Consider the following 27,474-nt stretch of genomic DNA (forward strand, 5'->3'; position numbering starts at 1 on the left):
TTAGGTTCCTGATTCCGATTCGGGAAATGCTCGGGATTCGACGGGGAGCCGGGAGCTCCCCCGAATGTCCTCTCCAGGGCCCGGCCGCGTAGGCATTCTCCCGTCCTGCCTCAACCTGCCCACCTGGAGCCTCGGGGATGCCGCCGCCCGCCCGCCCGCCCGCCCCAAACACCATCCGTGTTAGAATGCCCTTTGGTTAAGGTGCACGGTTTCAGTTTCACATACTCTAACACACCTTTCCTGTTCCTCAGTTGGCCACCTAACTGTGGGGTCCCCTCTCCCTGATCTCCGTCCTCTTCCCGCTCCTTGCGCCGTGGGCACACTGCAGTCCTACTTGACTTTGTGTGAGGCGTTTGGCCATTGATTCTTACTGGTCGTTCCCAGCCAAAACACCTGTACTTCATGTCTGCACCCGGAACCCCTTGTGGCTCTCTAACCCTGCAGAGGTATGACTCGGCTAGATCACTCCTAAATCTCGTATTGGCTTATTTGGAATCTCGTGTTTTCTCTTGAAAGAAAATTGGAGCATAATGGAGTGTATGGACTCCACTGCCAAACCGGAAGAACTGCGATTTGTTTCCTTGCCTTAGTCATAAACAGGAACAACAAATCCATGAAAACACCACCAGGGTTTACACCAGACTTGGAAAGAGAAAAATTGTGTGAGACCTTAAAACGTTACAGGAACCCTACAAAGTTTTCCTTAGCCCAAATTTTGTTAGAGTGATAATTCCATGTTAAGATTCTTGTCATCTAATTGATTGTGTTCCCAAAGGCCCCTACGGGATATTAAAAACCCATAGTAAATTAATGTATTAAGGGTATATTTAACCTTCATTAAACAAATTCATTGAGTATGTACGAGATCGTGTTATAAATTGGAGAGACACGGTGCTGAACATATTCCTGGTAGAGAAATAATACACAAGTAAGCAAATACATTGGGGAGGAAAAAAAACCATCCTCAGGTATCAATAAGTGCTATTAAGAAGACAAAAAGATATCATGAAATTGAGGGGAGAATTGTGTGTGATTAGGTAAGGTCTCTATGAGGAGTGACATTGCGGCTGAAGTCCTTACAAGGGCCTAAAAGATCCTGCATGATCTTTAATTCATTTAATGCATTGGCTTCATTTTTAGGAAATGGTACACATAATCTAACATGGTTTTTATTATTTATCAGATTTATTGTCTTTTGTGTGTCCTCACCAAGAGGGGATTTTGTTGTTGTTGTTTTGTTTATTGGTAACAATACAGTGCCTTGTACAGGGCAGGGCTCAGCATGTGTTGAATGAACAAAGTTGAAGCTTATGGAGCAAGGAGATTGTGGTAAGAGGTGTCAGACAGGCAGGCAGAGGCCAGATCAGGTAGGGATCTACAGATATTATGGGAAGGTGTTGGAGGGTTTAAACTAGGGGAAGGGACTAACAGTGACAAAAAAAATTTTTTTTAAGTTTTTAAGCTTTGCGAGGAAGGGATTATAGGAATACAGGAGAGGAAGCAGCAACATTTGGCAAGTTGATTGCTTTGTATAGAGCTACAGTGGGGAGCTTAGGGGCTGTTCCATTAAGCTATGAAAACCTCATGTACTGATCTCTCCTTTGGAGATTTGCCTTGGCGTGGTGATTGGCCATGACGTTCAGTACCCTGGACTCTATCTACTGCATAAACCTAAGAAAACTTTTTGTAGATTTCATACAGATTCCCATCTTTCTTCATTATTTCATTCAGCTCACAATGTAATAAGTTGTAATTTTACTCTCATCCATCCACTCATTCAAATATTTCTAAAATATCTATAGAACCTGCTGTGTCAGGAATGCCTAGGTGGCTCAGTGGTTGAGCATCTGCCTTTAGCTCAAGTTATGATCCTGGGGTTCTGGGATCGAGTCCCACATCAGGTTCCCCAGAGGGAGATTGCTTCTCCCTCTGCCTATGTCTCTGCCTCTCTCTCTGTGTCTCTCATGAATAAATAAATAAAATCTTAAAAAAAAAAAAGAATCTGCTATGTCAATACCCCATGCTAATCTAGGTAAAAAGGCAATTGATTTTAAAAATATTTGCAAAAGGCCCCTTTCATCATTGCTCTTATGGTATACTAGCAGAGAGGCAAGTCAATTATTGATCATTCCAATGAATTTTAGGAAAAGGGAAGTTTGGGGTACTGTGAAACAGAAAGTGGGTCTGTGTGGGGTGGGTAGTGAGGAAGTCTTCTTAGAGGAAAAGGTTTGAGTTTGAAGCATAAGCTGGACAAAAAGCAGCAGATGCAGAAGGATGCTGGTAAATGCTTAAAAACCAGCTCTAAAAAAAACCAACCAACCAACCAACCAAACAAACAAACAAGAAAGCCCTGATTTGTAGTGTGAACAGCCAGATTGCAAAATTCCTGAAAATTGCTCTTGTAAGCACTTGTAAGCTGATATACGCTGGCTCCATCACACACACACTGAGTGATATGGAAGAAAATGGCATTCCAGGTAGAACAGTGTGCAGAAGGGACTCAAAGCTGGAGAATGCACAAAGCATCCACAAAGAAGTCTGGAATGGCTGGAATATAAAGAGAGAGTGATATAAATAAGTCTGCAATGATGAGCAAGGGTCAATTGTTTGCATCTCTTTTCAGTTCTGTATTTGACAATGTTATATTGGTAGTTTGGAATTGGCCATAATAGTAGTATTTACACCGTGGAAATTGGCAAACACAGCATATCAGAGCTTTCCACTCCCCAATTTATTTATTAAATATTTACCACTGGTAGGGGCCAGGTCATGCTGAGTTGTTCAATGGACCCATATGGGCAAAGGGGGTTCTGGTATTTACCTTTAGTGATGGGAAGCCTTTGAAGGATTTTAACCAGTGACTCACATGGTCAGATGTGCACTTTTAAAAAGTGCTAGAACATGGCCTAAAAGTACAGGAACTGGATCCCAAAGATTACAGGTGGAGAATTTTTGAAGTATGTTCATATCCATATGGAGATCAAAGAAGCACAACTGAAAGAACTCTGTACTAACAGTGACAATTGTGGATTGAACAGAAGTTCTTTTTTAAAGGGCTATTTTGAAGATTATGATTCTGATTTTGGAGGAACTGCAGTGATTAGCAGTGGAAGGAATCATGTAAAATTCCTTAAATGAAAATTTAATGACTTTAAATTTTTTTAAAAAAAGTGTTAGGGCTTCGATGAAGTAGACATACCTTTCCCTATCCTTCTCTTTTAAGTACCACTGAAATCCCTGAACAAGTTATATTAAAAAAAAAAAAAAGAATCTGAGAGATGAAGAGGCAGATAAGTTAGAGACCTCAGGTTTTGAGGAGTGACATGGTAGTGAGTTTCCTGAGTGTTCTTTTTTACTTCATATGTCTCAGACTTGGAGCTGAAGAAGCTGGTAGCCAGAAATGCCAAAGAGTGCAGACAAAAAAGGGAAGAAATAAATAGAAAAGATGCTGCTTTCTTTTTTTTCTTAAAGATTTTATTTATTTATTCATGAGACAGAGAGAGAGAGAGAAAGAGAGAGAGAGAGAGAGGCAGAGACCCAGGCAGAGGGAGAAGCAGGCTCCATGCAGGGAGCTTGATGCGGGACTCAATCCTGGGACCCCAGGATCACACCCTGGGCCAAAGGCAGGTGCTAAACTGCTGAGCCACCCAGTGATCCCAATATGCTGCTTTCTTTAGCAAACAGAAAACTTCAGATGGTAACTATTCTACTCGAAATAACACAGAAAAAATGTGGTGCCACTTGCACCCATGCCAGCAAAGCTGAATGGGGAGCCTAGTCTGTACAGCTTGCAAGTCTTTAACCAGGTGCCCCAACACCCATGCTACTGTGGCCAATTAAGGAATTAGAGTTATGATCCCTTCTGGCTGATAACGAGCTCTCTTAACCCTGCTGTGTAAGAGGGGATCATACTGAGGTCTGGACATCCACTCCAACTCAGCAGTAATGAGGCAACCCTTCTCCCTGATGGGGTGGTGATGGAGTCTAGTGGAGAGTGAGGACTTTCACCATCAGCAATAATGAGGATGCCCCCACTGCAGTGTCAGTGGAGACCATGTAGGGAGCTGGAACTCCTACCCCCACCATTGGGTGTTAATGGAAGCTAAGTGGGGAACCTGGACTTTTACCTCCATACTCCCCTGCTGCCATGATGTCAAAAAAAGCCAATTAAACTAGAAGGTTTAAATAAAATCCAGAGTCTCATAAAGATGTCCAGTTTCAGATAAGTTGAAACATCACTCAACTTATCAAGAACTGCAAAATCTCAAAGTGAATGAAAAGACTATCAATAGATGCCAGCACCAAGATGACAGGGTTGTTAGAATTATCTGACAAAGACTTAAAACCAGCAATGATAAACACTTTTCAGCAAGCAGTTACACAAACGCTTGAAACAAGTGGGAAAATAGACTTAACCAAAAAAATAGAGATAAAAGACCCAAATGGAAGTTTTATTTATTTTTTATTTTTTAAAAAAGATTTTATTTATTTATTCATGACAGACACAGAGAGAAAGAGAGAGGCACAGGCACAGGCAGAGGGAGAAGCAGGCTCCATGCAGGGAGCCCGACATGGGACTCGATCCCGGGTCTCCAGTATCACGCCTTGACCCAAAGGCAGGTGCTTAACCACTGAGCCACCCAGGTGTCCCAACCATTGGATTTATTAACGTGTTTATCAGTGTGATAAATCCAGTGGTTAATTGACAAGACACATTTTGGTAGATAGTGGAGTGAATAGTTGTGGTGCATCTAAGGAAGAATGGGAATATGGAAAATGTTTGTTTTCCTTTCTTTTATCAATGAATGCTATTGATTCAGCACCTGTACTGAGTGGGAAGATAGAACAATAGAAATGACCTAATTTTAAAAAGAGAGAGATAATAGTCTGAAATCAAAACCAAAAAACAAACACAAACAAAAAAAACCCAAAACCAAACCAAAACAAACACCACCACCCCCAAAACCAAACCAAACTAAACCAAAAAACTCCAGAGCTTCAGAGACCTGTGGGACTATCACAAAAGATTTAACATTTGTGTCCTCAGAGTTCAAGAAGAAGAGAACAAAGAGGTCCAGGCTTAATTGGTGAAATAATGGCTGAATACTTCTATTTGGCAAGAAACATTAGCCTATAGATTCAAGAAACTAAACTCTAAACAGGATAACCATAAAGAAATCAATGCCAATAAACAGGACAACTTAATTTCTGAAAACTACAGATAGAAAAATCTTGAAACCAGCCAGAGAAAAATGACAACTTATCTATTGAGGAAAGATAATTTGAATGACAGCAGAAAAAAAAAAAAAGAATGACAGCAGATTCCTCATCAGAAACCATGGAGGTTAGGCAGCCCTGGTGGCACAGTGGTTTAGCGCCGCCTGCAGCCCAGGGTGTGATCCTGGAGACCCAGGATCAAGTCCCACCTCAAGCTCCCTGCATGGAGCCTGCTTCTCCCTCTGCCTGTGTCTCTGCCTCTCTCTCTGTGTGTGTCTCTCATGAATAAATAAATAAAATCTTAAAAAAAAGAAACCATGGAGGTCAGAAAGAAGTAGCAATATACTTTTAATTGTAAAAAATGCAAAGAAAGTGTCAACCCAGAATCCTATACCCAATGAAAATATCCTTCAGCAGTGAACGGACAACCAAGAGATTGTAAGATGAAGGAAAATTAAGAAAATTTCTCACTGTAGATCTACTAAAAAACATGGATAGAGGAAATTCTCTAAACAGAAAGGAAACAATAAAACAAGGAACCTTCGAATATCAGGAATAAGAAAGAGCACAGTAAGCAAAATGGGGGTAAATACAGTAGGCTTTTCTTCTCTTGAGTTTTCTAAATCATGCTTGACAGTTTGAGTAAAAAATATAATCTTGTGGGGTGCATGGCTGCCTCGGTTAGTAGAGCATATGACTCTTGATCTGAGGGTTGCGAGTTTAAGCCCCATGTTGGGCATGGAGCTCACTTTAAAAAAAATCAACTCAGTGCCTGAGTGGCTCAGTCAGTTAAGTGTCTGCCTTCAGCTCAGGTCATGATTCCAGGATCCTTAGCAGGGAGTCTGCTTCTCCCTCTGCCCCTCCCCATCTGCTCATGCTCTGTCTCTAGTTTTCTCTTTCTCAAATAAAATATTTTTAAAAATCAACTGGATTTAGGGCAACCCTGGTGGCTCAGCAGTTTAGTGCTGCCTGTAGCCCAGGGTGTGATCCTGGAGACCCTGGATCGAGTCCCACGTCAGGCTCCCTGCATGAAGCCTGCTTATCCCTCTGCCTGTGTCTCTGCCTCTCTCTCTCTCCTCTCTGTGTATTCTCATGAATAAATAAATAAAATCTTTAAAAAAATCACCTGGATTTAATAAAACAAACAATATTTTAAAAAATATAATCTTGTGTGGTTCTAAATATATATGGAGGAAATATTTAAGAAAATTTAGGGGATCCCTGGGTGGCTCAGTGGTTTAGCACCTGCCTTCGGCCCGGGGTGGGATCCTGGAGTCCTGGGATCGAGTACCACATCAGGCTCCCTGCATTGGAGCCTGCTTCTCCCTCTGCCTGTGTCTCTGCCCCCCCCCCCGTGTCTCTCATGAATAAATAAATATTTTTGAAAATCCTACAGTGTTTTCTCTAACCATAATAAAATCAAACTAGAAGTCAGTAACAGAAAGATAACAAGAAATTCTCCAAACAACTAGAAATTAAGCAACACTTTTTATTTTTTTATTAAAGATTTTATTTATTATGAGAGAGAGAGAGAGAGAGGCAGAGACTCAGGCAGAGGGAGAAGCAGAGCAGGCTCCACGCAGGGAGCCTGACACGGGACTCGATCCCGGGTCTCCAGGATCAGGCCCCGGGTTGAAGGCATGTGCTAAATTGCTGAGCCACCCGGGCTGCCCTGAGCAACACTTTTTAGAAAAGATGTTATTTAGGGCAGCCCCGGTGGCTCAGTAGACTCAGCCCGAGTCTCTGCCTCTCTATCTGTCTCTCTCAAGAATAAATAAATAAAAATCTAAAAAAAAAAGATGTTATGTATGTATTTATTTATTATTTTAGAGATAGAGTGTGAGTGAGGGGAGAAACAAAGGGGGAGGACGGTTGGGGAAAGAATTTCAAGCAGACTCCACACTCAGCATGGAGCCCAATGTGGGGCTTGATGTCACAACCCTGAAATTATGACCTGAGTCAAGGCCAAGAGTCAGTCACTTAACTGACTGAACCACCCATGTGTTCCCAAACAACACATTTTTTTTCTTTTTTTTCTTCTTTAAAGATTTTATTTATTCATGAGAGACACACACACAGAGAGAGAGAGGGAGAGGCAGAGACACAGGCCAAGGGAGAAACAGGCTCCATGCAGGGAGCCCGGCGCAGGACTCAATCCTGGGTCCAGGATCACGCCCTGGGCTGAAGGCAGCACTAAACCATTGAGCCACCCGGGCTGTGCCAAACAACACATTTCTAAATAATCTATAGGTTAAAGATGAAGTGTTAAGGGAAATTAAAAATAAGATTGAAATGAATGAAACAAAAGCAACATATCAAAATATGTGGGACACTACTAAAACAGTGCTGAGAGGGAAATTTTTAGCATTAAATGTATATATTGGAAAAGAGGAAAAGAATGATAGAAGTTCCCACTTCAAGAATGTGGAAGAAAAAAAAAGAATGTGGAAGAAAACTATAAAATAAACCCTAAGCAAGCAGAATGAAAGAAATAATAAAGAGTAGAAATTGAAAATAACAACAACAAAAAACAAAACGAAAATGAATGAAACAAAAAGTGGATTTTTTAAAAAGATCATTAAAATTAACATACTTCTAGCAAGGGAGAAGATACAAATTACCAATATCAGGAATGAAACAGGAGATAGATCACTACATACTTTGCACAAAAAAAGGATCAAGGACAATACCACAGACTCTACACACACAAATTTAACAACTTAGACCACTTCCTCAAAAACCACAAATTACCTCAACTCATCCAAAGTGAAATAGATAATTTGAATACCTCTATAACTATTAAGGCATATGAATTTATAATTTTAAGTCTTCCAAAGAGAAATCGAGGTTCAGGTGGTTTCACCAGAGAATTCTACCAAATAGTTAAAGAATTAAAGCCAATTCTACAAGTCTTTTCCAAGAGATAGAAGAATTCTTTCCAATTCATTTTATGAAGCCAGGATTATCTTGATAACAAAACTAGACAAAGACAATATAAAAAAAGCTGCACATCAGTATTTTTCATGAATGCAAACGTAAATATTCTTTTTGAAAAAAAGATTTATTTAATTATTCATGAGAGACACACAGAGAGAGGCAGAGATTGAACCAGGCTCCATGCAGAGAGCCTGATGTGGGACTCGATCCAGAACCCTGAGATCACACCCTGAGTGGAAGGCAGATGCTCATTTGCTAAGCCACTCAGGTGTCCCGACATAAATATTCTTTTTTTTTTTAATACAGTCACAGAGAGAGAGAGAGAGAGAGAGAGGCAGAGACACAGGCAGAGGGAGAAGCAGGCTCCATGCACCGGGAGCCCGACGTGGGATTCGATCCCAGGTCTCCAGGATCGCGCCCTGGGCCAAAGGCAGGCACCAAATCGCTGCGCCACCCAGGGATCCCCCGACATAAATATTATTAATAAAATATTAGCAAATAGAATCTAGTAATACATAAAAATTATTCACCATGACCAAGTGAGGTTTATTCCAGGGATGCAAGGCTCATTCAATATTTAAAAACCAATCAATGGATTCTGATATATTAACAGTTTCAAGAAGAAAACTGACATAATCATATCAATAGATACAGTAAAAACATTTTTTTTTAAATGTTTTTTCTTTATTTATTTATGATAGTCACAGAGAGAGAGAGAGAGAGAGAGAGAGAGAGAGAGAGAGAGGCAGAGACACAGGCAGAGGGAGAAGCAGGCTCCATGCACCGGGAGCCTGACGTGGGATTCGATCCCGGGTCTCCAGGATCGCGCCCTGGGCCAAAGGCAGGCGCCAAACCACTGCGCCACCCAGGGATCCCACAGTAAAAACATTTGACGAAAATTCAACATCCATTCATGTTAAAAACTCTTATAAAAGTAGGAGCAGAGGAGAACTTCTTGAACTTGATAAAAAGCATCTACAAAAAGCCTACAACCAACATTATACTTAATGGTGAAATACTGAATGCTTTCCCCTTAAAACTGAGAAAAAGGTAAGGATGACCTCTCATCACTCTTATTCAGTATAACACTAGAACTTGTAGCCAGTGCAATAAAGTGAAAAAAAAAATAAATAAAAAGAAGTAAAAGGCATACTGATTGGAAACAAATAAGGCCATCCCATTTTTAGATGACATATAGTTTATTTAGAAAAATCTCAAAGAATCTTTAAAAAAAAAAAAAAACCCAGAAACTCTTAGAACTACTCCATAAGATCAGCAAGGTCACAGAATACAAGATAAACATACAAAAAGTAATTGTTTTGTATCTACTAGCTATGAATATGTGGCCATAGAAATTTAAAATAATATGCTACATATAATCACCAAGAAAATTAAATAATTAATTAGGTATAAATCTAATAAAACCTGTATAGGACTTGTATGTTTAAATTACACAACACTGGGCAGCCTGAGTGGCTCAGGGTTTTAGCTGCCTTCAGCCCAGGACCTGATCCTGGAAACCTGGGATTGAGTTGCCCATTGGGCTCCTTGTATGGAGCCTGCTTCTCCCTCTGCCTGTGTCTCTGCCTTTCTCTCTCCGTGTCTCTCATAAATAAATAAAATCTTAAAAAAATAAATTACACAACACTTATGAAAGAAAATTTTTAGTTTTTCTAATAAATGGAGAGACATACCATGTTCATGGATTGAAAGATTCAACATATCAAGATGTCAGTTAAACAGACTGCTAAATTCATCAAATTGATATACAGTTTAACACAATTCCTATAAAAATCCTAACAAGCTTTTTGCAGCTACGGGCAAAATAATCCTAAAATTTACATAGAAAGGCAAAACAACTAGAATAGCTAAAACAATTTTGAAAAGGAAAAGTGAGAGGAATCACTTTTGCTTTCGAGACTTATTATACATGGGCAGCCCCGGTGGTGCAGCAGTTTAGCGCCGCCTGCAGCCTGGGGTTTGATCCTGGGAACCCTGGATCAAGTCCCACGTCGAGCTCCCTGCATGGAGCCTGCTTCTCCCTCTGCCTGTGCCTCTGACCCCCCACCCAGGGTCTCTATGAATAAATAAATAAAATATTAAAAAAGTCTTATTATACAGCTACAGTAATCAAGACTGTATGACAGTAATGGAGAAATAGACATAAAGATAGATTCATGGACTGAACAGAGAAACTGGGAAGAGACCCACCCAAATATGCCCATCTGAATTTTGACAAAAGTGCAAAAGCAATTCAATGGAGGAAAGAGCATTTTCAATAAATAGTGATGGAACAAATGGACATTCATAAACAAAACAAATAAAACCTTTGACCTATTCTCACACCTTATACAAAAATTAACTCAACAGGTATCAAGAACTTAAATGTTCAATATAAAACCATACAATTTTTAGGGACACCTGAGTGGCTCATTCAGTTGAACATCTACCTCTTGGTTTAGGCTTAGGTCATGATCTCATGTCCGTTCCTCCCTTGTGCTGCCTCTGTAACTCTATTATATTGTTATACTGCATTATAATGTTTTCCATGTGGTGTCTTGTAGATTAAGGACCCTTTGAGTGCAGAGACTGTGTGTTTCTTCTTCACCCTGGCACCTAGCTCAGTCAAAGCTCAGTGAGGTTGAATGGGTGACGTTGAGTGCCCCAGCCCCTCGGTGTTTGCAGTGGAGGACACTGGGCTGGAGTACACCTCACCTAGCACCCAGTCATCCCTGAGCTGCTCTCATGGAGTTCACCCCCAACAACATTTCAATTGCAGGCAGGCTCTTTCTGTTGACTAGCAAGCAGTATACATCTGGACTCTGTGTCTCTTCCGCCAGTTGTTTGTAGAGAATACAAAACCATGTGTATTCTTTAAAAAAATATCTATAGAGGTCTATGTTGACTCTTCCAATGTTGTTCCCCTTTGCACTGAGGTGTTTATTTTATTTATTTAGGATAATTTTGGTATACATTATTGCATTTGGTAGCTATGTTGTGCTTATGTGTGTGTTGCTGTGAGATTCTCGAGGCTAAGATCTATTGCAGAGAGAAATGGACACTCCTTTCCACTGTCTGGAAAAAGGAGGAAGGACTTCAGATACTCAACTGCATGTCCTCAGACTCCCTCAGGAGCTGTCTCCTGGATGTGATTTTGGGGTTGCACACCTTGGCTTCTGACTTCAAATCTGTCCCTACCCTTTGTCTAATTATGCCGGTCTAGGGCTACTCTCAGGTAGTCATTTTAAAATGAAGCATGACTGCGCTATTCAAGGAGTTTGGGGCAGGTTTTTTTTTTTTTTTTTTGGGGGGGGGGACAGTTTTTATAAGTAATGTATTGGAATGTCTGGGAGTAGTTGTCTGGGAATGCAGCTAGACTTTTTATATTAATTCCTATAAAAATCATTCCATTCTTTGCTATAACATGGAGTTTTCCCGGGTATAATCTTGACATAAAATGATATCATCCCACAAAAAGTTCCAAAGTAAAAAATAAATGAATTAGGCATTGCTTTTTCTTTAGGATTACACATGTCACTAATGCTCTTCATGTATATTTTTATACATAAGCAATTGAAGTCACCTGGAAGAGGCCTTTTTGGGGCTGTATGTTATCAGAGCGTGTTTGGTTGTCCACAAATGATTTAGGTGAATATGGTCAAATTGGTTGCCGAGGACCTAAATCAGATCCAACATGGATTCTAAATGGTCCCAAAACAAAAAAGAGGGAAAGAAACTGAGAAGGAACTCAATTAGGAGCTTATTTTGTGAGTTTCCATCCAAGATAGTGACTGAGGAAGACCCTGAACTCACCTTCTCCTGGAACACACCGAATTCACACCTATTTATAGAGCAAATCCTCCTGAAGAACTGAGGGCTGACTGAACAGCTCTGTACAAAAAAATAGAGAGACCACACCGAGAAGGGCAAGAAAGACAGACACACAGTAACAAAGCCCCCCCCCCCCCCAACACACACACACCAACGCTGAGAAATGAAGCAGGGAGGGCCGGTACAGAGGGACTAGGAGCAGATTCATCTGCCCCTTGGGCACAGAAAAAAAAGCCAAGGTTTAAAAGAGCAACTGAAATATAAAGGATTCAGTCCTAGAACTGTGCCAAACACATTGAGGAGCTGCTGGAACTCTCCAGGTAGGGTCCAGGGGGTGGGGCGGCGGTGAGGGGAGCTGGAGAGTGCCATGGTTTATACTCTCCCTCCAACTTGAGACAGGAGCAGGGCTCTGGCTACCATAGCTGGCCTGTGGCCTTAGCCAGCCCAAGACACCCACAGGCACAGAAAAAAAAACAAAGTGTGGTTTATTTTATTTTTTTAAAGATTTATTCATATGAGACACACAGACATAGGCAAAGGGAAAAGCAGACATAGGTATAGGGAAAAGCAGGTTTCCCACAGAAAGCCTGATGTGGGACTTAATCCCAGGACCCCAGGATCAAGACCTGAGCCAAAGGCAGATGCTCAACCACTGAGCCACCTAGGTGCTCCAAAAGATGTGGTTTAAAAAGCAATTACAGGGCTGACTTAGCTGGTGGTAGAACATGGGGCTCTTGATCTCAGGGTTGTGAGTTCAAGCCCAAATTGGATATGGAGACTACTTAAATAGCAACCAGAATATAAAAGATCCAGCCCAAGAACCCTACCAACTGGTGGGGGAGCTGCTGGAACCCTCTCTGGGTCAGAGGGGCTGGCAAATGCTATGGTTTACATCTCCCTCCACCTTGATAGTGTGAATGGGAGCAGGGTCCTGGCTCTCTAGCTAGCCTACTGCCTCAGGGAGCCCTGGGCTTCTGGCCAACATCAGCCCTAGACATCCAACCAAGGTGGCCCCAGTGCAGTGCACACTGGGACACTCCTGGTCAGTGCTCACCATAGCTCCAGTCATTTTGCCAAGGTGACGAAGGTGCACAGCACCCTTGAACACTCCAAACCTGTGCCACTTCAGCTCCAGATGACTTGCCTGAGCCCTGCTGGAGCAGAGGGCCCCGGGATACTCTGGACCTTGCCTGTCTCCACCCCAGCCTCCCTGCTAGGGTGCTCTTGCTTGGAGCATTCTGGGACACTCTAGTTTGTACCTACTTCAGCTGAAGCTGTCCTTTAAGGGTGCCCTTTATGCCAAGGGCACTGGGACTACCTGGGCACATACCTATTTCAGCTCTGATGATCCCACCAGGGCAGCCTCAGCACAGAGTGCCCTGGGACCCCCAGCCCACACCAGCCACAGTTCTAGCCAGTCAATCAGCCAAAGTCACCAGGAATTTAAAGTCTACACAGAGGATGACATACACAAGATCATTCCATTAAGTTTAGGAGAAGTAGGTGTTCCACCTAATTCATAAAAACAAATACAGAAAGTCAAGCAAGATGAAGGGATAGCACAATATGCTCCAAACCAAAGAATAAGACAAAACCTCAAACAAAGAACTCAATGAAATGGATATAATCTACCTGATAAAGAGTTCAAAGCAAAGGTCATAAAGATGCTCATGAGACTGGAGAGGAGAGTAGAAGAGGTTAGTGAGAACTTCAACAAAGAGAGAGAAAATATAAAAAAGAATGAATCCATTGAAGAATACAATAACTGGAATGAGAAACACACTAGAGGGAATTAACAGTAGATCAGAAGATGCAGAAGAACAGATCAGCAATTCGGAAGACAGGGTGATGGAAAGCACCCAAGTGGAAGAGCAAAAAGAAAAAGGAATGAAAAAAATGAGAATAGGTTAAAGGTTGTCTTGGTGAACTAGGTGGTGTCTTCAGGCTAACAAATACTCACATTATAGGGGTCCCAGAAGGAGAAAGGAGAGAGAAGGGAGCAGAAAACTTATTTGAAGAAATAACCTGGGGAAGGAAATAGACATTCAAGTACAAGATGCATAGAGAGTTCCAAACAAAATGAACCCAAGGAGGTTCAGAGCACAACACATAATTATAATGCCAAGGGTGAAAGATAAAAATGCTGATTCCTCACCTAGAACTATGAAATTAAAAATTCTGAGTGTAGGAATGAAAGTCTGCAGTAAATAACAAGCCCTCCATGTGAGCTCATGCTTACTAAAGTTTAAAAGAGCTACTTGATATTAGAACGACAGACTTTAAAGTCTTTAAGGTTGCTTAATGCATGTACCAATTTTTAACAAAGTGTGTGTGTGTGTGTGTGTGTGTGTGTGTGTGTGTGTGGTGGGGTAGGAAGCAATGGATGGAGTAAGAAGAGCACTGAAGTTCGACAGACCTGACAGTTTGGGAATTGGTGGTTGTGGAAATGACAATTTTCTTGAGGATGGTGATCAGATCGGGTGACAGAGAGAAGGTATATGAATAGGTATCAGTGACAGATGTCTTGGTTATGGATGTTTGATGGCTATGCTTCACCACATATACCTTTGTGAGATAAAGCCTGTTATGGCGATAGTTTTCAAAAACTATTATGAGAGGGACACCTGGGTGGTATAGTTGGTTAAGTGTCTGACTTTTGGTTTCAGGTCCGGTCCTGATCTCAGGATCAAGGGCCTGAGCCCCATGTTGGGCTCTATACTCAGCAGGGAGTCTGCCTGAGATTCTCTCCCCTCTCCTCCTCTGCCCCTCCTGTTCATGTTCTCTCACTAAAATAAATAAATAAATCTTAAAAAAAAACTTATGAGAAATAAACTAGATAGGCAAACATATAATGTAAAACATGTTTTTATATTTGACCAATTCTTAAGAGATAAAAACTGGTATTTTTAGGAGTATGCTATTCTTTTAAAGGCCAAATAGCTTGTGACTTATTATTTTGGAAAACTTTTATCACCACCAATCACTCTCAAACCAATAAATAACTTTACAAGCTGTAACCACCAGGTGAAACAACTTGAATAAACTAGCAGTTTTTCCAATTTCTTGTTTTTAAAAGATTTAATTTATTTATTCATGAGAGACAGAGAGAGAGAGAGAGAGAGAGAGAGAGAGGCAGAGACATAGGCAGAGGGAGAAGCAGGCTCCCTGCGGGGAGCCTGATGCGGGACTCGATCCCAGGACTCCAGGATCACGCCCAGAGCCAAAGGCAGATGCTTAACTGCTGAGCCACCCAGGCGTCCCACAATTTCTTAAATTTCTCATTTCAGGACACATTAGTCTTGGACCTTCTCTCTTCAGAAAGATAAATTTTGGGGATCCCTGGGTGGCTCAGTGGTTTAGCACCACATTGGGTTCCCCGCATGGAGTCGGCTTCACCTTCTGCCTGTGTCTCTGCCTCTCTCCTCTCTGTGTCTGTCATGAATAAATAAATAAAATCTTAAAAAAAAAGATAAACTTTAAGTATAGCTGATACATAAGGAAGGCTTTCTACTCTTAAAATTTGCCACCAAGCTTAAGCTTATCCAGGGAAGACAATGTTGTGAGGGGAAAAAATAATGAACATGTGCATTACCCCCAATAATTTCTTCATGCCCTTTGTGATTCTCTTCTTCTCATGGCTCTTCACCTTCTACTTGGTTCCAGGTGACCACTCAAGCTGCTTTGGTCATTTTAGATTAACTTGCATTTTTTGGGATTTATATAGATGGAACCATACAGTATGTATATACTCTTCCTTTGGTCTGACTTCTTTCAGGCAGCATAATCCTCCTGAGACTTACCTCCCCTGTAGTGTTCATCAACAAGTCATCCACTTTTGCCACTGAATTGCATTTCGTTTTGTATGGCTGTATACTTACATGTTAGTACACTCACCTGTCTGTCCATGGACATTCTGATTGTTTCCAGCTTTGGGCTATTACAAATAAAGCTGTTATGAATATTCCCGGAAGAAGAAAAGAAAACTTACTCTGTTTTCAGTATGACCTTTTGCAAGTTAGCCTTTACAAGATGTGTTGCATCAATTAGCAACTTGACATAAAACAATAAAATGGCAGAAAAGCTGTCAATTTTTACAAGTTAGATTTCAGTTTGAATGCTATGAAACTTTATCTTCTTCTGTATCAGATTTTCAGATTTATACTCTGGTCTCTCTGCACCCCCTCCTTAAAAAAGAGATTCGGATTTTGTTGGAAGAGGGTTTATACATTGTGTAACTTTATTGTGTATTCGTAAAATGACAAAGTCCATAGGGCTTCAGATATGTTCCTTGCCCTTTCAGGCCTGTTTCAGGTCATGGGTTGGGGGCAAGGCTCACCTGGAGGTCAGTGTCAGCTTCTGGTCAGCCAGTGGGAGGCACTGGTGGGAGGTGAGGGGCAGATGGGAGGAGGAAGGGAAGGACCTAAAAAGGAGAGGAGAGGTGGGGGAGGGGGAGGAGAGGGGGGGGAAGGGGAAGAGGAGGGGGAGAGAGGAGAGAGGAAAAGAGGGGAAGGGGAGGGGAGGGGAAGAGAGTGGAGGAAAGGGGGAGAGGAGGGGTGGGAAGGAGGGTGGAGGGGAGGAGAGAAGGGAAGGGGGATAGAGAAGGCAGAGGAAGAGAGGGGGAGTGGAGCGAGGAGGGAGGAGGGAGGGGAGAAGAGTGGAGGGAAGAGGGGGAGGGGAGGAAGAGGGGGCAGGAAGGAGGAGCGGAGGGCGGGGCGAGGAGGGCGGGTGGCCTGGAGGGAGGCAGGGTCTTTCCTCCCCGCCCCTCCGCATTCCGGGGCGTCCCGGGTCCCCCGCAGCAGCCGCGCCGGGGCTGTGGGCTCCGCGGGCGGGCCCCGGGTGAGCGCAGGGGCCCCGAGCTCCGGGGGGCTGGGATGCCTCGCGTCCGGCCTCCCGCCCCGTTAGCTCGGGTGACAGCCGAGCCCGGCCCTGCAGTTTGTCTGGAGCCTTGAGAGCACCTTGCGTTTCCCCGACCGGGTTCTGGGGACACCCGTCCCTCGGACGCAGAGGCCGAGCGTGCTGCCGTCGTGGTCACCCGGGGCGCCTCGGGAGCAGTGCCCGGCGGCCCCGCGGTGAGCCCCGCGGTGAGCCTGCGGGAGACCCGGTGGCGGCTGTGGCCGCCGAGGGGGCGCGGGGGCAGGGGCGGCCGCAGGGCTGGGGCGGGCCCGGGAGCGGCGGCGGGGCGGCGGGGCGGCGGGGCGCGCTCGGGGATCGGATGCGTTCCCCGAGAACCGAGGGGGCGGGGCCAGCCGATTTCCCGGGGTCAGGGCCCGGGAGGGGTGAGCCGGGCGGAGGGCTGGGGCGGGGCGGGGGTGGGGCGGGGGACCCGGCCCGCGGGCCCTGGGAGGCGGCCGATCCCGCGGCGGGGACGCCCCTCTGGCCCCCTGCCCGTCGGCCCCGCCGCGTGGTCCGGCAGGTCGCTCCGTCCGCAGGGGCCCGGACCAAGCCGCTGCCAGCCCTTTTCCGTCTACGGTTCTCATCCGAGAAGGTGCCGCCCACCAGCGCCGGTTCTGCGGAATGGAGCAGCATAAAATGAAATGTTCTACCTGACGGCTTTTCGGACGTTCGGAGCTAGCCATCATGTTCCCCTTACCTTTCTCTTCTCCGCTCAAAACAGCCCTGCCCCTTTCAACCACTTTCTTTTGACACCATTTCCTGCCAACTCTCACCTGGGTATAACTTTTTAAAAATAGGTATCTTAGAATACACATGACCCTTCAGACTAGTTTGATTGTCACTCAGACCAAGAGATTACAAGCTCCAGTCACTGGGTGATACTGAGTTAGCATTTTAATAGTTCTTATTTTAATTACTTAAATACTGGTCCTCGTTTCAGCAGCACAGTACACTAAAATTGGAATGATACAGAGAAGATTGGCACAGCCCCTGTGCAAGGATGACACACAAATTCATGAAGCATTTAAATGCTTAAATTCTGTCTCCCTTTAGGTTGCCTCTTCCCCTTGCCCACATGCTAATAGAGTTCTTTTTCTAGTTAAAAAAAAATATTGTGATAAAATGTACGATTTACCATTTTAAACATCTTTAAGGGATCCCTGGGTGGCGCAGTGGTTTAGTGCCTGCCTTTGGCCCAGGGCGCAATCCTGGAGACCCGGGATCGAGTCCCACATCAGGCTCCCGGTGCATGGAGCCTGCTTCTCCCTCTGCCTGTGTCTCTGCCTCTCTCTCTCTGTGACTATCATAAATAAAAAAAAAAATAATAAATAAATAAATAAATAAATAAATAAAAATAAACATCTTTAAGTATAAAGTTCAGTGACTTTAAGTGTATTTGCATTGTTGTACAACCATCACCACCATCTATCTCCAGAACTTTGTCATCTTCCCTTACCAGACTCTCTCCCCATTAGATAATAACTCTGCATTCCTCTCTCCCCCAAGACCCTGGCAACCATCATTTTATTTTCTGACTCTGTGAATTTGACTATTCTAGGTATTGCATATAAATGGAATTGATATTGTCCTTTTTTTTAAAAGATTTTTTAAAAAGTAGTCTCTCCACTGAACATGGGGCCTGAACTTACTTACAATCCTGAGATCAAGAGTCGCATGCTCCACAGACTGAGCAAGCCAGGTGCCCCAGTATTGGTCCTTTTTAAATCTGGCTTATTTCACTTAGCACAAATGTTTTAAGGTTCATCCATGTTGTAGCATGTATCAATTACATTTTTATTTATTTATTTTTTAAGATTTTATTTATTTATTCACGAGAGGCACAGAGAGAGAGAGAGAGAGAGAGAAAGAAAGAGAGAGAGGCAGAGACACAGGCAGAGGGAGAAGCAGGCTCCATGCCAGGAGCCCGATGCAGGACTGGATCCCAGGTCTTCAGGATCACGCCCTGGGCCAAAGGCAGGCGCTAAACCACTGAGCCACCCAGGGATCCCTCAATTACACTTTTAAAAAGTTGAGTAGCGTTCCATTATAGGTATATATCACATTTTGTTTATCCATTCATCCATTGATGGATTTTTGGGTTATTTCCATCATTTGCCTATTGTGAATAACGCTGCTAAACGTGGATATACAAATGTTTAAATTCCTGCTTTCAGTTCTTTTAAGTACATACTCAGAAGTGTAATTGCTAGATCAAAAGGTTAACTGTTTAATTTTTTGAGGAACCACCATATTCTTGTATTTTTGACAAGAGCATACTCTTTCAGGCTTCGCAGGTAGACTCTATGCCTGTTGTATTTATGTGATGTCAAGTACAATTCTCCTGCATAGCAATCCCTATTGCAAAATAGAATCATTCACATATATAGTCCACTGCCCAGATTATAATTACTGCAGGGGTTGGCTATAGTTTATTAGAGATTTATTTTTATTTTTATTTTTTTATTTATTTATGACAGTCACAGAGAGAGAGAGAGAGAGGCAGAGACACAGGCAGAGGGAGAAGCAGGCTCCATGCACCGGGAGCCCGACGTGGGATTCGATTCCGGGTCTCCAGGATCGCGCCCCGGGCCAAAGACAGGCGCCAAACTACTGCACCACCCAGGGATCCCTATTTTTAATTTTTATTTAAGTAAACTGTACATCCAGAATGAGACTCAAAGTCACAATTTTGAGATCAAGAGTAGCATGCTCTACTGACTGAGCCAGCCAGGTGCCCCTGTTAGAGACTTTTTTTTTCCTATAGAGACTTTAATCTGTGTAACATGTAGACAGCATAGCCAAATACCGAGCAGTGAAATACTGAATAACGTTTTCAAGATGACTATTTTAAAAAACATTTTTGATATATCAATCCAGGCTTCTCAGTCTCAACTTTTTTTAGGAAAAGATAGGCAGCATTTCACAGCAAGTATCCAGAACCACTAGGCTTTACAAATTGGTGGAAATCTGAACCGGTATTTACACAGTACCACAAATTCTTATGTGCAAGTAAGCTCCACTCAGTATCATTCTATATTTTACAATTAAATAACCTGAGCAATGTGCCTTGAAATCAGTGTGCTGGGAGATACTGATCCCCACTGTCCTTGGGATGGCTGCCAGATGGGTGGAACTTGGAGCAGCTAGAGTTCCCTTACCCGTCACTGTATCACCAGAAGTCCTGGATTCCCCGAAATGTAGCCAAGGAGGGGTGCTACCACCTGGTCATCCACTCAGGGCAGCAGCTGCTGAGCGGGCCGTTGCTCATCAAAGACAAGGGAGCCATGGTGTTGATGTAGCATCTGGTGTTTCAGGGACCTGAGGTGCTGCTAGCCATGGGCGTCACAGAAGCTGAAGATGGCCAGGGCTCCTTGCAGGTGTAACTCCAGACAGCCAGGCTTTCTGCTTCACATACATGGAATACTTCTGACCTTTGTGGTCAATGCTGGGAGCAGTGTTCTAAAAACGCATATTCACATTCTGTGAATTATATATAGCTCTATCATCTTCAAGTATTTTATGTGATTTCAATGCATGTTCACATTCTGTGAATTATAGCTCTATCATCTTCAAATATTTTATGATTCCAATTTGATTAGAAATCCACATTATAAAAAATTTCACATGTCAATGAAAGTAGATTAAAAATTTTTAAATTTATTTGACAGAGTATGAGCACAACCTGGGGGAGGGGCAGAGGGAGAGGGAGAAGAAGGCTCCCGAGCAGCCCAATGCCATGTGGTGCTTGATCCCAGGACCCTGGGATCAGGACCCGAGCTTAAGGCAGACCCTTAACCAACTAAGCCACCCAACTGCCCAAGGAGTTAGATTCTTTAAATTTAATTTCAATCATAAATTATTGAGATTTAATCCAAATACCAAATACCGCAAGATGCCTTTCAGAGGTTTTTAAGTATGTTCACAGTTGTGCAGCTGCCACCACCTTCTATCCAGAATATTTTCATCACCTAAAAAAGAAACCCTGTTAGCCATCACTCTCCACTTCCCTCTATCCTCAGATCTTGCAACTACTATTCTACTTTCTAATCTCCATGGATTTGCCTATTCTGGACATTTTATATAAAGGGAGTCATATATTATGTGTCTTTTGAGTCTGGCTTCTTTCACTTAGTACATTTTCAAGACTCATCTGTGTTGTAGCAGGTATTGGTAATTCATTTTTTTTATGGCTGAATATTTCACTGTATGGACATATCACATCTTGTTTATCCATTCATCAGTTCAATCATAAATTTTTATTTTTTAATTTTTTTCAATCATAAATTTTTAAACGATCATAAAAATGGCTTCAAATTTTTGTCAGCTATTTGTACAAATTTCTTGTAGATGGTGATTATGAAGAATGATGCATCACGAATTGTGTATAGGGTTTCAGCCTGTTATACAAAAAAAGTCATGTTCCCACAAGTAGGCTAAGTCTATTGACATTCTGAAAATAATTTCTTACAAGTGTTATACAAATTTAAAACCTTCTATAAAACTTTGTACATGTTATTTTCATCTAATTATATAAAGGATATGGAATGAATTTTTTTCTCTAGGTCATATGTATACATTCCTTAGTCCTCTCAAGTTTATTCCGTTGTGCCATACAAAAAACCCTATCTTGGGATGCCTGGGTGGCTCAGTGGTTTAGCGCCTGCCTTTAGCCCAGGGCGTGATCCTGGAGTCCCGGGATCGAGTCCCACATCGGGCTCCCGGTGCATGGAGCCTGCTTCTCCCTCTGCCTGTGTCTCTGCCTCTCTCTCTATCCCTGTGTCTCTCATGAATAAATAAATAAAATATTTAAAAAAACAAAAACAAAAACAAAAAACCCTATCTTTTTATGTGTGCCAGGATGTGAAAAATTTTGGAACGCACACCTTAGAGAAAGCCTCAGATGTTAAAGATTTTAGTTTTAGGGGAGCCTCTTTGGCTCAGTTTAAATGTCTGCCTTCAGCTCAGGTCATGATCTCAGGGTCTTGGAATGTTGTCCTACTTAGGGCTCCCTGCTTGGCAAAAAGTCTGCTTCTTCTTCTCCCTCTGCCCCTTCCCTCATTTGTGCTCCCTCCCTCAATTTTTAAAAGATTTTATTTTTAAGTGATCTCAACACCCAACATGGGGCTCAAACTTACAACCCTGAGATCAAGAGTCACACCAACTGAACTAGTCAGGTGCCCCCAGAAAGCCTCAGATTTTAATGAGGATTCCTATTAGGCAAAAAATGACCACACTTATGGCTGTTTATATGGTTAACTGAGAAAGTTAACAAATTTACAATTTTGCAAATTGATCCTACTTCCCTACAAAATTTATCCTTAATAAAACGCTCATGGGGGATCCCTGGGCGGTGCAGCGGTTTGGTGCCTGCCTTTGGCCCAGGGCGTGATCCTGGAGACCCAGGATCGAATCCTACATCGGGCTCCCGGTGCATGGAGCCTGCTTCTCCCTCTGCCTATGTCTCTGCCTCTCTCTCTCTGTGACTATCATAAATAAATAAAATTAAAAAAAAAAAAAAAACAAACGCTCATGGCCAAAGTTTATGATCTTGAGTGGCACAGGGCTGTCTGGAGACCTGTGGGTTAGTTTTATGGAGTCAGCCTTTTCCCTTTTGCTCTCTTGACTAAGGTAATTGAAAAACTATATTTAAAGCGTACATCATGATGATTTGATACACATACACATTGTGAAACGGTGTCCCACCATCTACTTATATAACACATCTATCAACTCAAACATTTTCCCCCTTTTATGAGAACATTTAAATTCTACTCTTCTAGCAAATTTCTATTATACAACAGAGTATTATCAACTATAGTTACCATGTTATACATTAGACCATTAAACCAATCTTTTAATGGGCCAGATTGAATACATTCCCCTCGCCCCCAGCCATGACTGACAGGATCATCTTAAGTTTGAAACAGGATTTTGTGACAGCAGTTAATACTCTATATAATATAATATAATATAATATAATATAATATAATATAATATAATTTAATTTAATATATATAAAATATATACACTTTTTAAAAGATTCTATTTATTTATTTATGAGAGACACAGAGAAAGGCAGAGACATAAGCAGAGGGAGGAGAAGCGGGCTCCCTGTAGGAAGCCCGAGGCAGAACTCCATCCCGGGACTCCAGGACCACGCCCTGGGCCGAAGGCAGATGCTCAACTGCTGAGCCACCTAGGCGTCCCTAAAAAATATATTTTTAAAAATTTGTTTATTAATCTCTACCCCCCACATGGGGTTAGAATTCACAACCTCGAGATCAAGAGTTGCACGCTCTCTGGCTGAGCCAGCCAGACCCACCTCTGTAAAAAATATTTTGTAAAACTAAATATTCTCACATTTAAAGCTGTAAAGTCTAGATTTGAAAATAACACACCCCCATACACTTTTATGTTGTTTTATTGCTTATTTTTAAAATGACAGTAATAAATGCTTTTCCCTTGTTGGGGAATGACATACCTATTTTCAGGGGATAGAGCCTTAAAAAAGTAACAGCGTTTTGTCCAAACTGAACTTTCTATAATTGCACAAAAGTCATACAAAGCATTAAGAAATGTTAACAAACACTGCAGTTCTCTCATATCCTCATGAAACCTTGCTTCCAGCTGGGAACCCTGATCTGAGCAGTACTGATGCTCGCACCAAGTTCCTCAGGGACACACAGGCAGCGGTACAATGAAGAGCAGCCAGGAGGACCCATGTGCTTTGTGACAATGGACTTCTGTTCTGATTAAACGTTAGCATTTAACGATGTATTCACCTTCTTGTTATATTAGGAACATTAAACCTCAGTTTCAAGTATATTTTCCCAGGATGAAAACTTAAACCTGACCAGCTTATGTTTTAGGCTACAGATCCCACCTCAGGAAACTAAAATTAAAAAAAAATTAACCTTTATTTTTTTATGTCCTTTATGCTGCCACCATCCTGGGCCCTTACTTTGTTTCTAACACACACACATAAATGAGCTTTATTCTCATTGCTCATATACCAGCTGAGGTATGGCAGACAGGGTCAAACTCAAATCCCAGTTTTGTTCTTCTGGTAGCAGTTATTGGAGACACAGGTTACAAAGGAGCCTGAGGTCAATAGCTGGCTTGGTGGGGTAGTCCCTGTGCAGTACTTGTGAGCTCTGACACAGACACAGGAGAAGAGGCAGCACTTCTGAGTCACATATAGGGCTGGCTTTGAAAAATGTAACATAGCTCAATTTTTCTATCTTAATGAGTAACAACGTCTTCATCTGGGATTTTCTTATTTTATGGATCTTGATCTCAAATTAAGACATCATGTTTATGGTAGGAACTTTCCCTTTCTGACCTCACAAGATTGGTGAAAAAATAATGGTGTTTTGAAAGAAGACCCAGAGAGAACTTTCGGCCACCAGAAGTACCTTCCTAGTGTGGATATCATGGCTGTGGGGAGGAAAAGGTTTCTATTCCAGCAATTGCTACTATTGCATTTCAAATAGAAAACACGGTCTGTTTCCTGATTTATGGAAAAACAGCAATTCCTGAGGCAAACGCACAAAAGTAAGCGACAGGCTATCGAGACATGCTTCCTTCACTTAGATGGCGTTATTAATGACCCAACCATCTCTCTTTAACTGAGGAAGAAAAACTCCAGTGTAACATTTGAAGGACTTCTGAAAATCCAGGTTTTCATTAGGAGAGCCTGGTGTATATATGAAGTATTTACTATGCTTAGACTTGGAGGAAATGCGGGGCTTGTCTGTAGTATGGCTAAAAATGAACGAGATTCCTGCACTGTGCACCACATGTGCTCAACAAATCCTGAATATGTCAGACAGCCCTCAAACACTATGCCATCTCTCAATGGTTCTGATACTCTGATTCAATGCTTAGCTACTGACTCAAAGGACAACGTGCTTGGGTCAGGGATTAAAAATCACCAGAATTCTGCATAGCCATTCTAAGCAGGGCTCACAGCACCTGCAGAACTTGATTAGAATCTAACCAGAAGTCTGTTTCATGTCCAGATGTGCTGCTATACATAAAAGCCACCTAGGCTTTTAGCTAGAAAGTTGAAGACCACTGAAAATAATTTATAGGAAGAAAAGGAAATTCCTTATTCCAGGATTGTAAATGAACTAAGGAAACTCAATTCAAGGAAAGGGTTGTTGGGGCCACAGAAGCCCAGACGGTGAAAAGCTAGAGTTGTGGATCTGTCTTCAGTACCCTTTTAGAAAGGGGCATAGGACCGAGAAGTTGGAGGGAGGTGGGGAGGACAGGCCCAAGGCTGAGCACTGGCAGGACAGCATCTATATCACTCTGATTTATAGCATTATCTTTGTCTCCCGATGAAGTTGCTGCTTGTCTTCTTTTGGCTCTGTACCTTAGGTTTCCCTCATAAGAAGGTTTCCCTCATAAGATAGGGAAACCTCTAGCACTGCAACAGAGTGTTAATCTACCCTGTTTCTTTCTTAAAATCTCTCAAATTTATGCTCTATCAACATGTTTTATACATCTTTGGCCTATATATAGGTTTAATGGAGGTGAACATATTAGTTCTATGACAGAAGCTTCTGAATAAACCATTTGCAATAATCTAGCCCTGTTCACTCTGCAAACTGAGTTCTTGTATGAATGCAGCCAATGCTGTGTTGAGGGAAATAGGACTCTTTCCTACTGCCCTCCCAGTGCTAATATCAGAGAAATAAAAGGATCATAGGATGTTTATGGGTACTGGGTGAGTTCCATATTTTGCACTAGATGACACTGCAGAATGCAACAGGAGCAGCTCTCTGAAAACTGGTGTCATTCCTCTGGCTTCAACAGGGTAAGGAGAGGATCTACCCTTGGCCAGGGCAGCAGGTTCAAGAGTGTGTTATGAGGATCAGTATCCTATGAATCTATAAAGACACCGTGGATGCCTGGGAAAGGAATTTTTTTCAGATTGAGAATGGATGGACAGAGGTGCAGTTCTGTAGCATACATATATATGTTTTTCTTTCTCTTTCATTTTTTCCCTCATCAAGAATCTAAACACTTTCCAGGCCATAGGCAATGAAACAGCAAGGAAAACTCAAAACTGTTTTAATAGGGTTTGGAGAATCTGGATTGGAGCTGAATGGTGGGATTGCAGGACACCAGTGACAAGGGCTCATATGGCTCCAGTAGATATGTAGTATCTGGAAGAGATGGACAGGAGTTATGGAAGATATGTACTGGCCACCCACAATCACTGACAGGTGGCTTTTAGTATAGGCAGACAGTGGTGGTTAGCTCAAAATATAAGCATCATAAACAGCTTACGATATTAGGTAGATCTCAGCAAAAGCATAGAAAGGGAAAGAGTTGGAGAAAAGGAGAAAATTTTCTGTATATTTGTGTTAACTGGAATGCATGGACATACATAACCATGATAGTTCTGTACATTTAAAAATTAAACCTGCCTTGGTCATTAATTGTACAGAGTTAATGTTACTAAAGTTGTAGTAACATATCATTCAAAAATTCAATTTTCCAGATTTCTAGCTACTTAAAACAAAGAAAGGTCACATATACATTTTTTTACATTCATACAATTGCCATAATTCCTAAACGGAACATGTGTAGAAACACACACAAAGACGCTCAGCCAGCACATGTGCACACCCCCTCTAAACCTGAGATGCACGTGAGCTGCAGCGAGGGTCAAGAGGCCCTGTTGCATATCTGTTCAATGTCATTCATCTCTTTGGGGCAATCTGCAGAAAGGATGAGAGGTGAATCTTGAGTCACCACTACATCATCTTCAATTCGTACACCAAGACCACGAAACTTCTCTGGGGCATCTCTGTCATCTTCTGGGATATAGATCCCTGAAAAGTAGAAAACAGAACATGCTGTTCTTAAGAGGCAGTACCTGGATAATCTGGGACAAGCAAGTTAACCTCTCTGTGCTACAACTGGTCTTATAAAACTGGGATCATAAGAGTATCTACCTAGAATTGTGGATACGAAATGAGATAGTATATATAGAAGTATGGGGCACATAATGATCAATACATGTTGGGTGTCATTGCTAGAACTATTACTATAGTTGTTTTGTATATCAACTATGGGCTCTATCATGATTCTGTCATAATCTAGTGGTTCAAGCAGGCAACTAAGGTTACTTACGAGTATGTCAACATACACTGGGAACCAGATTATATAAATGTATTCTTTCTCTGCCTAATCATCCCTTGGGAAAAGGGAACTTTGCTAAAATAGGGACACAAAGCATTTAAAAATATGTTGAAAAAACCTACTTTGCCTGAACAACAACAAGTTGTAGAAATACTCAATTAAGCCATAAATATACCTGATGTACAGGATATAGTGTAAGAGAGAAACAGGAAGACTTTAACAAACATTTGGAAGATTCTAAGAGCCTGAGGTACCCTTTCTAATCATGAAGTCAGATAAGAACAGGTCTTTCCATATTTAAGAAACTGGAAAAAAAACAAAAACTGGAAACTTCCTCCACTATACTCACACAGATGCTGCCTTGTGATAAAAAGAAAAAGATCAGTGAAGGAATATGTAATTAAACATTAGGGAAGCACCCGTGTACCAACGAGATTAGAA

The 27,474-nt window shown here is 42.1% G+C and overlaps 1 protein-coding gene and 1 non-coding gene across 4 annotated transcripts in view; one reads left to right on the plus strand and one right to left on the minus strand.

Moving 5' to 3' along the window:
- The first annotated feature begins 17,810 nt into the window (after window positions 1-17,810).
- Window positions 17,811-17,913, plus strand: LOC129512274 (U6 spliceosomal RNA). The gene has a single exon (XR_008665011.1). It is a non-coding gene; the product is annotated as a U6 spliceosomal RNA (small nuclear RNA).
- Window positions 17,914-23,283: 5,370 nt separating this feature from the next.
- XPNPEP3 (X-prolyl aminopeptidase 3) overlaps window positions 23,284-27,474 on the minus strand; it is a 73,250-nt gene continuing 69,059 nt past the window's right edge. For 2 of the 3 annotated variants that reach the window (XM_055329288.1, XM_055329291.1), the window contains exon 10: window positions 23,284-26,723. In XM_055329288.1, coding sequence (XP_055185263.1) covers window positions 26,557-26,723 — 167 coding nt within the window. In that variant the 3' untranslated portion in view covers window positions 23,284-26,556. The remainder of the gene's footprint in view (window positions 26,724-27,474) is intronic. The other variant, XM_055329289.1, reaches the window with a different exon arrangement.

The sequence above is a fragment of the Nyctereutes procyonoides genome, unplaced genomic scaffold (genome assembly GCF_905146905.1).
Source record: "Nyctereutes procyonoides isolate TBG_1078 unplaced genomic scaffold, NYPRO_anot_genome, whole genome shotgun sequence".
NCBI classification, from domain to species: domain Eukaryota; kingdom Metazoa; phylum Chordata; class Mammalia; order Carnivora; family Canidae; genus Nyctereutes; species Nyctereutes procyonoides.